At 38.6% G+C, this 13840-nt stretch overlaps 1 protein-coding gene across 1 annotated transcript in view; it reads right to left on the bottom strand.

Annotated features, from left to right (window-relative positions):
- LOC109443880 (uncharacterized) overlaps positions 1–13809 on the bottom strand; it is a 37817-nt gene extending 24008 nt beyond the window's left edge. The window contains exon 1 of the mRNA XM_019724763.3: positions 13211–13809. Within this exon, the coding sequence (XP_019580322.2) occupies positions 13211–13239 (29 nt within the window). The 5' untranslated portion in view covers positions 13240–13809. The remainder of the gene's footprint in view (positions 1–13210) is intronic.
- Positions 13810–13840: the final 31 nt, after the last annotated feature.

Raw genomic sequence — 13840 nt, 5'->3', positions numbered from 1 at the left:
ATTAAACAAACAAATAAAAATACAGACTGGATGAAGAAAACCTCTAATGTCCTGTTTGCTACCAACAGCATCAATAAGTTGTCAAGCTATCAATCATTCATTCCAACCATGCAAATGGATGAAAATACTAATTTGGGGTTAATAGAAGTTAGGGACAGAAGGATGTTATAGACAACGTCTGCTAGAAAAATCTTCTGTCCACCTATTCATATACTATAGTACTATATTTGAAGATTAGTTTAAAATGCCATTTCTTTCTTAAAGTCTTCCTTTATTACAAAACTCCCCTATGACTTAACATCATAAAGAATAAATCAAATTAACCTCATGTGATTCCTGATATGGTATTGTAAGAAAGATAGAACATCACAAACGTAGTAATGCTGCCAAAAATGCTTAAGCTGAATCTAATTAAGAAAGCAATCAGCAAACTCAAATTGAGGGTCATGTGTAACAAATTGCCTATACTAGGGGTAAGCAAACTTCTTAAAAGTTCAGACAGTAAACATTTTAGGCTTGTGAACCACACAGTCTCTGTTGCAACTACTCAATTCTGACACTGTAGTGCAAAAGCAGCCATAGATTCATGTACATGGCTGAATATGGGTGTTTTCGAATACAACTTTATTTATAGAAAGAGTTGGTCAGCCCAGCCATAGTTTGCTAACCACTGGCCTAGATTCTGAAAAAATAATAGTATCATTAAGAAGACTGTTCTAGCTAGAGACTAAAGAGACAACTAAATATATATATGACCTTTTGGGGATCAAAAACAAAATCCGTTATAATTATATTGGGAAATCTGAATATAGACTATAAGAATACTATATCAATGTTATTTTCCAAAGTATGATTATTATGTGTGGTTATACAGGGAAATACCTGTTTTTAGGAGATACATGCTGAAGTATTTAGGAGTGTACTGTCCTGGTCTCTGCAATTACCTCAAATGGTTCAAAAAAAAAAAAAAAGTGCGTATGTGTATGAAGATCAAGCAAATTGTGGCAAATTAGATTCCAGGACAAAGGTTATACAGCTGTTTACTGTATTAGTCCAACTTTTCTGAAGGTCTGAGATGTTTTTAAATAAAATTAATAAGAAACAAATGATGGTACAATATATAACAGTAATGCTCTACCTTAAAAAAATCCCTTGAGTTTTTCCTTCTCTAAACTGCCATTTCTATTAACTCAACAAACCATATAGCTCAGCAAGCTATTATGTCTTAATATCTAAATTTTTTTCTTATGAGTCTTATCCCCACAGGAGATACTATACATACTCTGATTTCCTTTAAGACCGAAAGTAGACCTTATGCTTCCTTTATATCCCCAAAGAGCGCTTGGCGTGGCAGTGTGGGTACCGTGTACGTTCAATGAACTCTCAGTTAATAAAAGATGTATTAGGATGTGGCCATAAAAAACATTATTAACAATGATTTCCCTGAGCCATAAACCCCACTAAAAAATAACAAGTAGCTTTATCTTACTTGATTAAAATAATATCTATACCACATACCAAATAATCAAATAAATAAATGCAATAATTCTAGGAGACATTAAACAGAAAGTTATAGGAAAATAAGTGAAAGTATAGATAACTGAGGTAATTTCACTCATACTGATTAGCCATCTGTGGAACCACAGCTCAACCACATTCTAGTGACAATTATAATACAAAATAGTAGTAAAAACAATTTACATTCCCAGACTTCCAATTTTTTCAGAAACTTTCATGAATCGTATCTCATTTCTCCTTATATAACTCTATATGAGATAGACAGAGTAGACACTTTTTAGAAGAGGTACTATTTATCCCCATTTGAGATATGAAAAATATGAGACCAAAAGTTGATTGGAGTTTCCTAGTATCCCAGTGAACTAATGGTAAAGTCAAAACTTGAATCTAGGTCTTACCACTTCTCCTCTAAGGCACATTCTATATTTGGGGCAAAAAACACAGGAAAGTACTAGGAAATTTTTTGCTTAGGAATGAAAAGGGGGATGGGATTTGCCCTTGAGCTTTTAGCTTTTTAATGAGAACAATGTACTCCACAGGCAATGAGAAGGAACTGAAAAAAGATGAAGTCATCACCCCATGGTGGAAATTTAAGCTTTTTAGAGTTTCTTCCTGATTCCTGTGCTAGTCTCTTAAGACACTATGTTTTATTCCATTTTTAAGAAATCCTCCACACCAGAACCTTAGCACCGACTCCTATGAAAATAAAATTTGGTTATAATTTGCATTCATAAAGGCCATGTTTTTAAATACCGTGTTTCCCCGAAAATAAGACTTAGCTGGACAATCAACTCCAGTGCGTCTTTTTCAGCAAAAATTAATATAAGACCCGGTATTATATTATGTTATAGTATAGTATACTATACTATATTATATTATACCACCAGGTCTTATAATGAAATAAGACCAGGTCTTGTATTATTTTTTGCTCCAAAAGATGCATTAGAGCTGATTGTCTGGCTAGGTCTTATTTTCAGGGAAACATGGTAGGTTTTTACCTACCATACTAGATCCTCATCCTCATTACATTCCTACGTAAATAAGCACACATTTGTTCTTATTCTACAGAAAAGGAAATTAAAGCTAATCTTCATAAAATTATTTACCCAAAGTTATACACATAAGTAGTTGAAAAGGTAAGATTGGAACAGAATCCAAGTACTTCATTTCAATGATTTCTAACCTTTGAAACTTCAACATAAAAACAAAAAAAAATGTCTTAACCCTTTTATATTACAGGAGCGGCTATGCTTTTAGAAAGAGGATTTGTTCTCAAAGGCACGGGAAATAAAGGCAAAAATAAATGAATGGGACTATGTCAAACTAAGAAGCCTCTGCATAGGAAAAGAAACCATCAACAAAACAAAGAGACAACCAACTGAATGGGAGAAGTTAATTTGCAAACAACACCTACAATAAGGGGCTAATATCCAAAATAAAGAACTTGTACAACTCAACAACAACAAAAAACAAACAATCCAATTTAAAAATGGGCAGAGGACCTGAACAGACACTTCTCCCAAGAAGACATACAGTCAACATACATGAAAAGATGCTCACCTTCACTAGCTATTAGGGAAATGCAAATCAAACCACAATAAGATACCACCTCACACCTGTTGGAATAGCTATTATCAAAAAGACAAGTAATAACAAATGTTGGAGAGGCTGTGGAGAAAAAGAAACCCCATACACTGCTGGTAGGAATGTAAGTTGGTACAGCCACTATGAAAACCAGTATGGAGGTTCTTCAAAAAATTAAGAGTACAATTACCATATATGACCCAGCAATCCCTCTTCTGGGTATCTACCTAAAAAAATCTGAAAACATTTATCCATAAAGATATAAGTACCCCTATGTTCACAGCAGCATTATTCATGGTAGCTAAGATATGGAAACAGAAGTGTCCTCCAATAGATGACTGGATAAAGAAGATGTGATATATATATGAATACTACTTGGCCATAAGAAAAGATGAAATAGTGCCATTTGCGACAACATGGATGGATCCTGAGACTATCATGCTAAGCGAAATAAGTCAGACAGAAAAAGTCAAGAACTACTATATGAGTTCACTCATATGTGGGATACAAAACTGAAAGCAACAAAGGAACGAGACAAACAAAGAAACAAAAACTCATAGACACAGACAACAGTTTAGTGGTTACTAGAGGGTAAGGGGAGAGGGAGTTGGCAGAAGAGAGTAAAGGGGGTCAAATACATGGTGACGAAAGTAGAACTGACTCTGGGTGGTGAGCACACAATGTGATATATAGATGATGTATTATAGAAATGTACACTTGAAACCTCTATTATTTTACTAACTAATATCACCTCAATAAATTTAATAAGATAAAAGAAGGTAAGAACCACTATGACTTTTTTCTCCAGTGTTTTACCCAAATAACTCATAATTTAGCATATAAATAGATCAATTTCCATCTGAACAAATATTGGATCACCGGTACCAAGGGATGTTTTCTAACAAGGCAGATTATTAGGAAAATTGAAATCAGCCTTAAAGTCAAGACTTTATCTGTTAAGTTTTGAATCCTTCTTGAAACCCTGTACATTTTCAGTCAGCACCACTTCCTTGGCTAAAATGTTCCATAAGTTTTCTACTCCCTGCAGCAGTGATGGAGAAAGAGAAGCCTAATTCATAGAGTAGGAACAGCAAATGCAATGAGAGCTGGCACTCTAGGACGGATGGATAGTGAAATTCAGTGATGCGAGAATACATGAAAGTGGTGTAAGACTAAACGGAAAGGTAGTTAGGTCTCCTCCCTTTCCTTAGATCCTCAAATCTCATTGTTAACCTTAGTGATTGAAACGACTTTATATCCATCTCTTCCTTTTTGTTTTGACCACTTTGCGCAGACCTTACCACTTCACCCTGGATAACCATAGTGGTCTCTCATCATGTGTCTCCTGAGCCTTTCCGATTCTCCCCCATTTATTCCATCCTATACCTCACTGGTAAGAGAAATTTTCTGTAAACACTGTCATTACTGCTGAGACTCTTTCAAGGCCCTATTTCATCCAGCCTTATCCCACATATTGCCTCTGACGTTTCACCACGGATCCCACATGAAAAATGTCTCTCAATCCAGCAGTTCTCCTTAGAGTCCCACAAATACATCAAGTTCATTTATCTTTTCCTGTTTTGTCCCTTTCCCTAGGCTCGCTGACCATCTTCAATGGGGCACTAATAACATTTTGGGCTGAATAATTCTTGGTCGTGGGAGGTTGTCTTGTGCTTTATAGGATGTTTAGCAACATCCCTGGCCTCTATCTAAATGTCAGTAGCACCCTCCACCCCGAATTGTGACAACCAAATATTTCTTCAGACATTGTCAAATGTCTCCTGGGGGACAAAACTGTCCCTGGCTGAGAACCACTGATCTGAATCCAAGTCTCACTTCAAGCCCTAACTCACGTCCTATAAGAAACCTCAAATCAACATAGCTCATAGCCATCTTTCCCTTTTCTAAACCTTTATGAAATGCTTATTTGCTGCAAGGATCATTTTTTTTCCCACTGTTTCTTGACAACAGGTTCCATCAAAACTAAATTTCATATATATTATGTCTTTGCAACTGAAATCAATTAGGCCTGGAAAAATACCATATACTAACAATTCCAAATGGTAGAACATGTTCATATATCCTCAGAATACAACTATACGAAAAGTTGTATTTTTTTAGAGCTCCTGAGAAAGCTGAGAATTAACTCATCAGCTAATGTGGTAATTCATGTAGCTATGTAAGTGAATAATCAGACAGAGGCATCAAATCTTAATTGCACTTTTTAAACTTATTCAAAGCCATTTCAAAAATAGGATTTCATTCTACTTTCTATCCATCTACAATCTAGTTATCAAAGGTTTTGGTTAATACTTCAGTAACTTAACATTTTACACTGAACTGAAATGCCAGACATTTAACTTAATGTAGTATATATTTCACTTATTTCACAAAGGGTTTTAAGCCACTGGTAACACAAATTAAAGTAGAAAATCAAGAATATGTAAACAACAAAAACTATAGATCATAAAGGTCAGTTTAGATATTCACCTTTCAGCTTCTAAGAAGCAAAAGCAAAAAAAGAGAAATCATTTATACATTTTACAATATTTATAAAATATTAAAAAGAATCAGGCAATATCAAAAAGAAAATATTTTCTGTTCCTAAATCCTAAAAAAAAATAAAAAAATAAACTATATAACTGTGCACAGTGACATTTAACATGTTTGAGCACGACTCAGTGAAAATAATTCGTCAATGAATTAAGATAATATAGTCCATGTACATAAGTTTTGAGTGGTTCCGCTTGATCCATCAGGAGGAACGGATGGACAGCACAACCCTGAAATGATCTTCCGAAATAATGCTTCTTTCAGTCAAACTTTTGAGAAAAAGTGAAGAAAGGACAATTCTGGATCCTACTCTCTCCCAAGAATCTAATGTGCTGGTATTTTATATTGCTTGTTGGCAATGGGTCCATACAAGTTACAGGCTTTATCTTCAGACCACAGATATAAAGAGCCAAACCCACAGCATTCAGCACATGCAAATGGTCACTATTTTTTCTTAAATCTAGACAAACAATAAGATTGGTCCCTTGCTGAGCAAGTTAAGGAGCTAGAACTGTCTAGAGAGAGGACAAACCCACCTGTGTATTGTAAATACTTAAATAAGTACCTGAGTTCTATCCCAGTAAATCTAAACTTCAATTAGTTTCTGTCCTGATTGCTATATAATTTTGGATCAATTTGCTTTTATTTTTTAAGTAACAAAAAGGAAACACAAAAGATTTATTGAAAGCTATCGATTTTGGTAATATACTAAACACAGTTCCTTTCTTATTTTGGAAGGAATATTTCTCTTACATCCCCCTTCCCCCCCCCCCCGTGTGTGTGTGTGTGTGTGTGTGTGTGTGTGTGTGTGTGTGGTGCACACCTGTTCTACAGAGAAAGAGATGGGGAAGTAGATACTACTAGTTTCTTAGGTTAATATAGTGAAACTTCAATTAAAATGCATTTTCCTGGATTCCTTTATAGAGACAGACAGAAACTATAACAGAGGAATCTGCTTTAAAAAAAAGCACTCCTGGTAATTCTGATATCGGTGGTCCAAGTTCTGCAAAAAAACACTGAAAATACAAGGTCCATGGACAACTAGCACATGGCCAGGTAGAACAGTCCATTCTAGGCAGAAGGAAGAACAGAAACAAGGTATGAAGGCATCAATGTGTATGACGTGTCTGAGGAATAGCTGCTCAAGTCCCTTAACCTTACTGGCCCTCATTTTCTGCAGGTGGTAAATGAAGAGCTGGACCACATTGTGTCTGAGGTCCTTCCCAAAGTTAGTATTTGATCATCATCCAAAATATCCAGGAATTGTGGTTCACTGTTACCTAAAGATACTGTGCTAATTACTACTCATTTATTCACCCAAACTTACTAAGTACTAATGAACGAAAAGATTCAGTATTAGCCTTCAGTGTTTAGTCTGATGGAGAGAAACAAGTAATTACCACACAGTGCCGAAAGAGAGGATAATTGGGATGGCATCACAAAGAAAGTAATGCTTGAGCAGAAAGTTGAAGAAGGCAAGGGACAGCATTCCATGCAAAGGAATGGAGGCATGACGCCACATGCTCTGCCCAGGATACAGTGAACAGTTTGGAATGGTTTTAGTACAATGTGCATTCTGGAGAGTGGTAGAAAAATGAAGCCTAGGAAGAAAAGACAGGGTTCATATGTCATGCAAGAGCTCGGATTTTATCATATGGAGGAATTGAAGGCAGGGGGTCAGGCCTCCATTTTTGGAAGACAGCTCTGGTGATAGTATAAAGAATGAACCAGAAGGGGACAACTTGGAGATAAAAAATCAGTTAGGAGGTTACTGTCAAAATAGGACGGCTGCTGAAGCAGAGCAATGAGGACAAAGGTAGGCTGGAAAGAGCAGATGTTTAGGAGGCAAATTCAAATAACCTGCTGACTGTGTGGGGGATGTTACAAAAAAACGAAACTTCGGAATTGTTCTGAATTTTGACTTGGGTGAGTGAATAGATAGATACTGGCTTTGTTATAAAAATAAAGAGAATAAGTTTTGTGAAGCAAGGTTGGCTTTGAACTCTACATATTCTGGGTGCTTTAAGGGTTCACAGTCTGGAGCTTGGGTAGAGTCTGGCCTAAGGATAGATTTGGGAGTCATTATCCTTCAGATGGTAGTTGAAGCTATGAGACTACTCAAGAAAACAACACAAAATGAAAAGAGACAAAGATCAAGGACAAATCCCTAAAGAGCAACAGCTAAGGGGCAGTCAGAGGAAGAGTTTTTGTTTGTTTTGTTTGCTTTTCTTAAGACAAACTTAAACAATGTTTATATGCCAAAGAGAAAAAAATGACTAAAAAGTCATAGGGAAAAAAAAGGGATTAGAGCAAGACGCCAGAGGAACTAATACAGGAAAAAAAAATGCTCTAAGAGGTGGGAGAACAACAAAAGAAACTGATGTTAGGGAAACCAAGGAAAAAAAAGTTCAACATTGGAAAGTGGTCTATAGAGCCAAGGTCTAAGAAAATACACTGGGTTTGGCAATTAGAAAGTCTTAGGTGACATGACAGGTGATAGAAACCAGAACATGGCAGGTGGAGGTGTTAATAGGTATGCTGGAGGGGGTTACTCTTTCTACCAGTTTGGCTGTGAATGAGAGGAAAACAAGGACAGCAGAAATCAGAATGTAATCCTAGTGGAGGGGTTTTCTCTTTTTTGTTGGAAAGGGAAGGTGAAGCCAGGAGGGAGGGCAAGGGTATATGGAAGATAAATGAAAAACAAGGTTAAATGATGAAACAAGCCCCTGGGGAAACGGAATCGATGGGATCTAGGACACACATATAATCAGCTGTGAAAAGGTATAATACCCTTTCACCTGAGACAGGAGAGAAGACTATTGGCTGATGAAATTAAGTTGGTATGGCAGTCAGTGTAGCAGTTCATGTCTGAAAGTCTATTTGCTCTGAGAAAGCAAAACCAGCTGCCAAAATACAAGGTCAAAAGTGGGATAGAAGGTCTAAGGAGTGATAAAAGTTAGAATAGTAGGTGTGGATGAGAAAGGATGGCTGAGCTACATTACAAAGCATGACATACTGTCATGGCAATAATCTGGTTATGTGATTTTTCACTACTAGAATTGTTACATGTGTGTGGATGAGTTGAAAAAGCACATGGCTAAACTGAACTAGAGTAGAGAGTATACTGAACAAAAGTGGGACAAACACAAGGCAAGGAAATTTTAGATACTGGTGTGAGTAAATGAACCAAGAAGTGTGGCTAAACAAGGAAGAAAGTTAATCTAGGTAGAGGTTACTGCTGATGAAATGGCAGTCAAGGGACAGGGTTTTCATGAGGTCAGGGATTAAGTATACAAAAATGAGGAAGAGGGAGAGATGAAAGGACAGAAGGATGAGAGGAGAATGCTAGAACTTAGGATATTTAATTTGGAACAGTCTTCGATACTACGGTTCAGCAGTCAGTCAGTCATGGCAGTAAGTTAAGGGAATTTGGGGTGCTGGACCTGTGATGCACATGACTGCTTTAGTCTCACCGTGATCTTGTAAGAACTGAGTAAAAAAGATTGAGCTGGGTGCTACATTCCTTAACAAATGTGAGGGAGCGGCCAAGAAGCTGATAAATGACAGTGAAGAGGAGAGGTAAAAGGTATAAAGGAGCGTTCCTGTTACATTTTACAAGGGTGGAAAGGAATGGCCAAGCAATGGCAAGGAAGAGATGGAGAACGTCGATGCCACCTATGGTATGGGGGTGGGGGGGCATCGCTTTCACTGTGGTGAACTGCGAGGAAAGCAGTGTATTCAAGGGAGAGCCAGGTTCCAAATACCAGGAAAGTTCTGTGAGAAGATGAGGATATAAAGGAGTTTTATTTACACATATGTGGGAGCCCAGAGGCAAAGTTAATGTCTTCGGAAGAAAGCTGATAATGAGACGATCAACAGATGGAGAAAGTGTGAGGATTAGCCTATGGGAAATTATCTGGGTGGTTATCAAGTATGATAGAAACTAGAGGCATGGTGGGATTTATTGATTTCTCAATCTTAAATGAAGCCCTCATAATACTGTTTCAGTGCCAAGCTGTCAGAGACGCTGGGACTTTATTTGGCTATTGAGGTTAAACGTAAGTATTAGCTTTTGTAACTGTATTATTAAAAAGTAAAAACAATTCTAAGAAACTCAGGTAATTAATGAATCTCAGAATGAAAAGATTAATGTTTATACTCCTGTCATTAATATGTACATTCAGAAAATAAAACTAAAGATTAAAAACTCATGAGTGACTCACATAGGGTGACTGTAAGTTTCAAAGGAGAACTATAGGGTACCCCTTGAAGCATGAAAGAGTATTGAACATAATCTCTTAAAGATTATTTTAAATCTCTAGATACTATGTTTATAGAATACTGCTTGAATATATAAACAGTTCTGAATATTTACATTAAAGAGTGAGGCACCAGCTTAAATTCACCCAATGTTTGGCAAGAATAATATATGATAATACTGTGTTCCCAATTTCAAGATTGAGGGACTGTTGCCCCTACCCCCATGCACAGCTATAGCAGCCCTTTCCATGGCAGACCCTCTGGTTTTGTGACAGAAAAGCTCTGAAAAATGAGCAAATGGGTAGAGTAGGCGGAAGACGTAGTAGCATGGGAATGAAGATCCCAACTGTTTTGGATACGAATATAGTGGAACAAGGGGTAAAAATCTTCAGTGTGGTTACTCTGTCCCAACAAATAGATACCCACTAGGACTCATACATGACAATGCACAGAATTTTACTTGTAAAAGAGACTGGATCCAAAGTGTAACCACCAGGAATTGCTCTTATAAGAAAGGGAAGTTTCTCAAAGATCAAAAATAATACATAGAGCTTAACAAGAGTGTTCCAATGAGATCAAATGAGAACATATGAGATACATTTCTAAAAACTTGAGAAATCTCTGAGAAAATGAATTATTTCAAAACATAAAAGCAGACCATCTGACTCCAAATTCAGATGACTGCAATAATTCAAATTGGATGCATTCAAACTAAGTTTGTTAAGCAGCAGGATTTAGCAAAGGTCATTTTTCACCCTCGTTATCATATTTTTTCTCTTTTACTACCATCATCCCTACCCCTACTCTCCCCCTCAAAAAACTCATGTCAAAATAGTCCATAATTTTAAAAGGCAATTGTACATTTTAAAAATGCTTTTCTAAATCTATCTCAATCAGAATATCTCTTGTCGTCTGTGGCCATATATATTTCTTCTCTTTCTTAGACCAAACAAAACAAACGCTTTAGGAAGAGTGGTCACTGGGAGGCAAAAGTAAATCTTTACCTTCAGATAAAGGAATGTTTAATGGTTTTACAATTCACAAAGCACTTTCATATTTCACTGTCACATTCACCATAATCCCAGATGGGAGGTAGGACAGGGAATACGGTGATCATCCAGGTTGTTCAGATGACAAAATTGCAGCTCACCAAGTTAAGGGACTCTAGGGACATTTGAGGTGGATTCACGCTGACATCATGGAAAATAACCGTGAGTCTCAACAAAACAGTCCTTCACAGCACTGTCTAGTTGGACTCAATATGACAGTTTCTTCTGGGGACAAAATCATAAATTAAGGTCCTTCCTCCCTCTTATCCTTTACAGCTGAAGTTGCAAATCCAAATGCCAGGCAGTTTGACATACCTAATAAAACATGCCCCAAATAAAGAAAGGATCAAATAGTAAAAGGCAACTAACACTAAGCCTCAGCTGGAGAGGCTAGAGGTGGGATAATAAAGTGGAGGGCTGGAGAGGTTTTCTCTTCATAGAGAAGACGGCTGCAAATCAATTATGAACAACTATTTCCTTGTATGACTGCCACGGACAGAGCTAGTTTTCCTAAGTCTAATTTTTCAAGAAATATAATTTTTATGTGAAACCTCCTGACCTTTAAATGACAGCAACTTGAAATAAAAAAAATGAATGAATCAAAATATTTTTGGCACGAGTTTTGGCCCACTAGTTTGTGACATCTGCTGGACTGACACTACTTCTCTCTACTTCCCCCCCAAACCACAAAATGTTCTTTAAACTTGAAAACAGGGTTGATTTTTCTTTTTACTCTTCTCAACTCCTCTAAAATACCAAGTATTAGATCTCAAATTCCATACTACCTCCATTTAACCTGTTCATTATTTGGGTCTCTATATTTCTTAACACTTAGGTGTACTTATAATAATACATCTCAGGAGATATGTGCTAAATATATTTTTCAAAACTTACCACTATAATAATTGCAGAAGTTAGGTGTACCTAAGGAACACCACCGATTACATATTTTCACATGTTATTTAAGAAAAGTATTTCTGGACTTTTTCATTCTTTCTCCTCTATCATTGTCCCTAATTCCTATTACCAGAAGAGCCCTAAGAAAATCAAGATGGGAAACCCAGCAAGAATTTTACTGTGAATGTTAACTGAACAAAAATAACCTTTTAGATAGTCCACCAAAAAGAGGGTTTATTCGGGGAAAAAAAACAAGACCCATCACAGCAGTGTGGGAACTTGGAACTTCATCCGCCACCCAAGAGCCAAATAGCCGGATCTCCTAAAATGGCTCCCATATACATCAACACCCCCCACCCGCCTCAGGAAGTTAGAACCATAAAGTTTAACAGGAAGTAGGGACTAGAGAGTAACAGGAAGCTCAGCTCCAGCCATAGACCTCCCAACTCCCTGGTCAATTTCCTTAAAGGGCCAGTTCGCTTTTATCAAGAATGACAATTTGGCCAAAAAACTTCAGGCTTGGACACATTCAGTGGTATGTAGTTACTTCAGATTATAAGGTGAGTAGAACTTCTGAGTTTTATTTCTACTAATGCCATAATTTACCTACATATCATTACTGGAACATCATTTTTGCTGCAGTCTCTTCACTTCCACATCTCCCTTTTCCCAAATGTACAAAATTTTAAACAGTTTGAAGTGCAAAGCACAACGCCTGACACAGAAAACAGTTAACAAACATTTGTCAAATGTTTGAATGAATGAAAGTATCCATAACATTGCCGCGCTGCTTTCCACACTAGCAAGTTTACTAACTTCATCCCCGCCAGAGATTCCCAGAACAATGTTCAAATCACAGAACATTTTATCTCACTCGGGGTGAGTCATTGGGAAAAGAAAATAAACAAACGTACGCGGTTTCGTTTATTAAGCAAAGACGACATGACACAAGCGAGCATGCCCTCTTTTAAGATTTTGACAGTATTAAATTGGTTACACTAATAGCAAGCTCCGTAAAGAAAAAGACCCCCTTGAATATTTACGCCTCTCTTTGGGATGCCACACGCAAAGCACCTGAACTCAAAGAGCCCCTCTCCTCCCTGCAAAGAAGAGCGGCGGGAAATAGGTAGCAGGTCGCGTGGGTCGCCCCGAGGGTCGCCCCCAGCCCCTCCGCGCCCCGGCCGCTATGCACGCCCGCCAAAGGCTACGGGGCGCACCTCGACAGCGCGGGCGACCGCTCTTCCACAGTGGGCTCGGAACCATCCTCCCCCGGAAATACCCGCTTATCTGTCAACGCCGGTTGTCGCTACGGACCCACGCCGACCCGAGAGATCACGGACAATACTCACCCATAGGGGATACTATTCTTCTTCACCATGACGAGAGAGGTACGGATGGGGCTCCCAACGACCCAGGCCACACCGCTCTCAGGCCTCTTCCAGAACAGACCCCAGAGCAGCTGTGGCCACTGGGGCACACACCCAGGTGGCGGGTGATCAAATTCGGGGGCTCCTGCTAGGCGTATTAGGCGAGGACGAGACTGACGGACTTCGGCGCTTCAATTTGAGCCACAAACCCAGGTAGCGTCGCCAGACGAACACACGTACCGCACAGATTCCGGAAGGCGCAAGCTCCACGCATGCTCGGGACCCGGCAGGCTGAGGGTCCGCATCGCGCATGCTCCTGGACCGCCTTGACTTCAAGCCCGGAGGAGCTAGCGCGAGGCGGGCGGCGGGCGGGAGGTGCGGACGTCAGGAGCAGTGCGATGCCGTTGGCGAGCTCTCCTGGTCCGCGGCAAGTGGTGCGTCCTGCCTTCGCTGCCCAGATATAACCTAAGTGCACTTTTCATCCAGGTGAATGTAGTACTGCCCGTTAAAGCCCCCGACCCTTCCCTGTCTGACTCCAGGATTTTGTTGGGTTGGAGCCCTGCTTTTTGGAAAAAGCAAGCGGAGTGGTTCAGGTAACCCGCTCGGGCCGCT

This window comes from Rhinolophus sinicus, chromosome 15 (assembly GCF_057876585.1).
Source record: "Rhinolophus sinicus isolate RSI-liver-muscle chromosome 15, RSI-T2T, whole genome shotgun sequence".
Lineage (NCBI taxonomy): Eukaryota > Metazoa > Chordata > Mammalia > Chiroptera > Rhinolophidae > Rhinolophus > Rhinolophus sinicus.
Note: the sequence above shows the minus strand (reverse complement) of the source record. Positions and strands in the feature narration are given on the sequence as shown.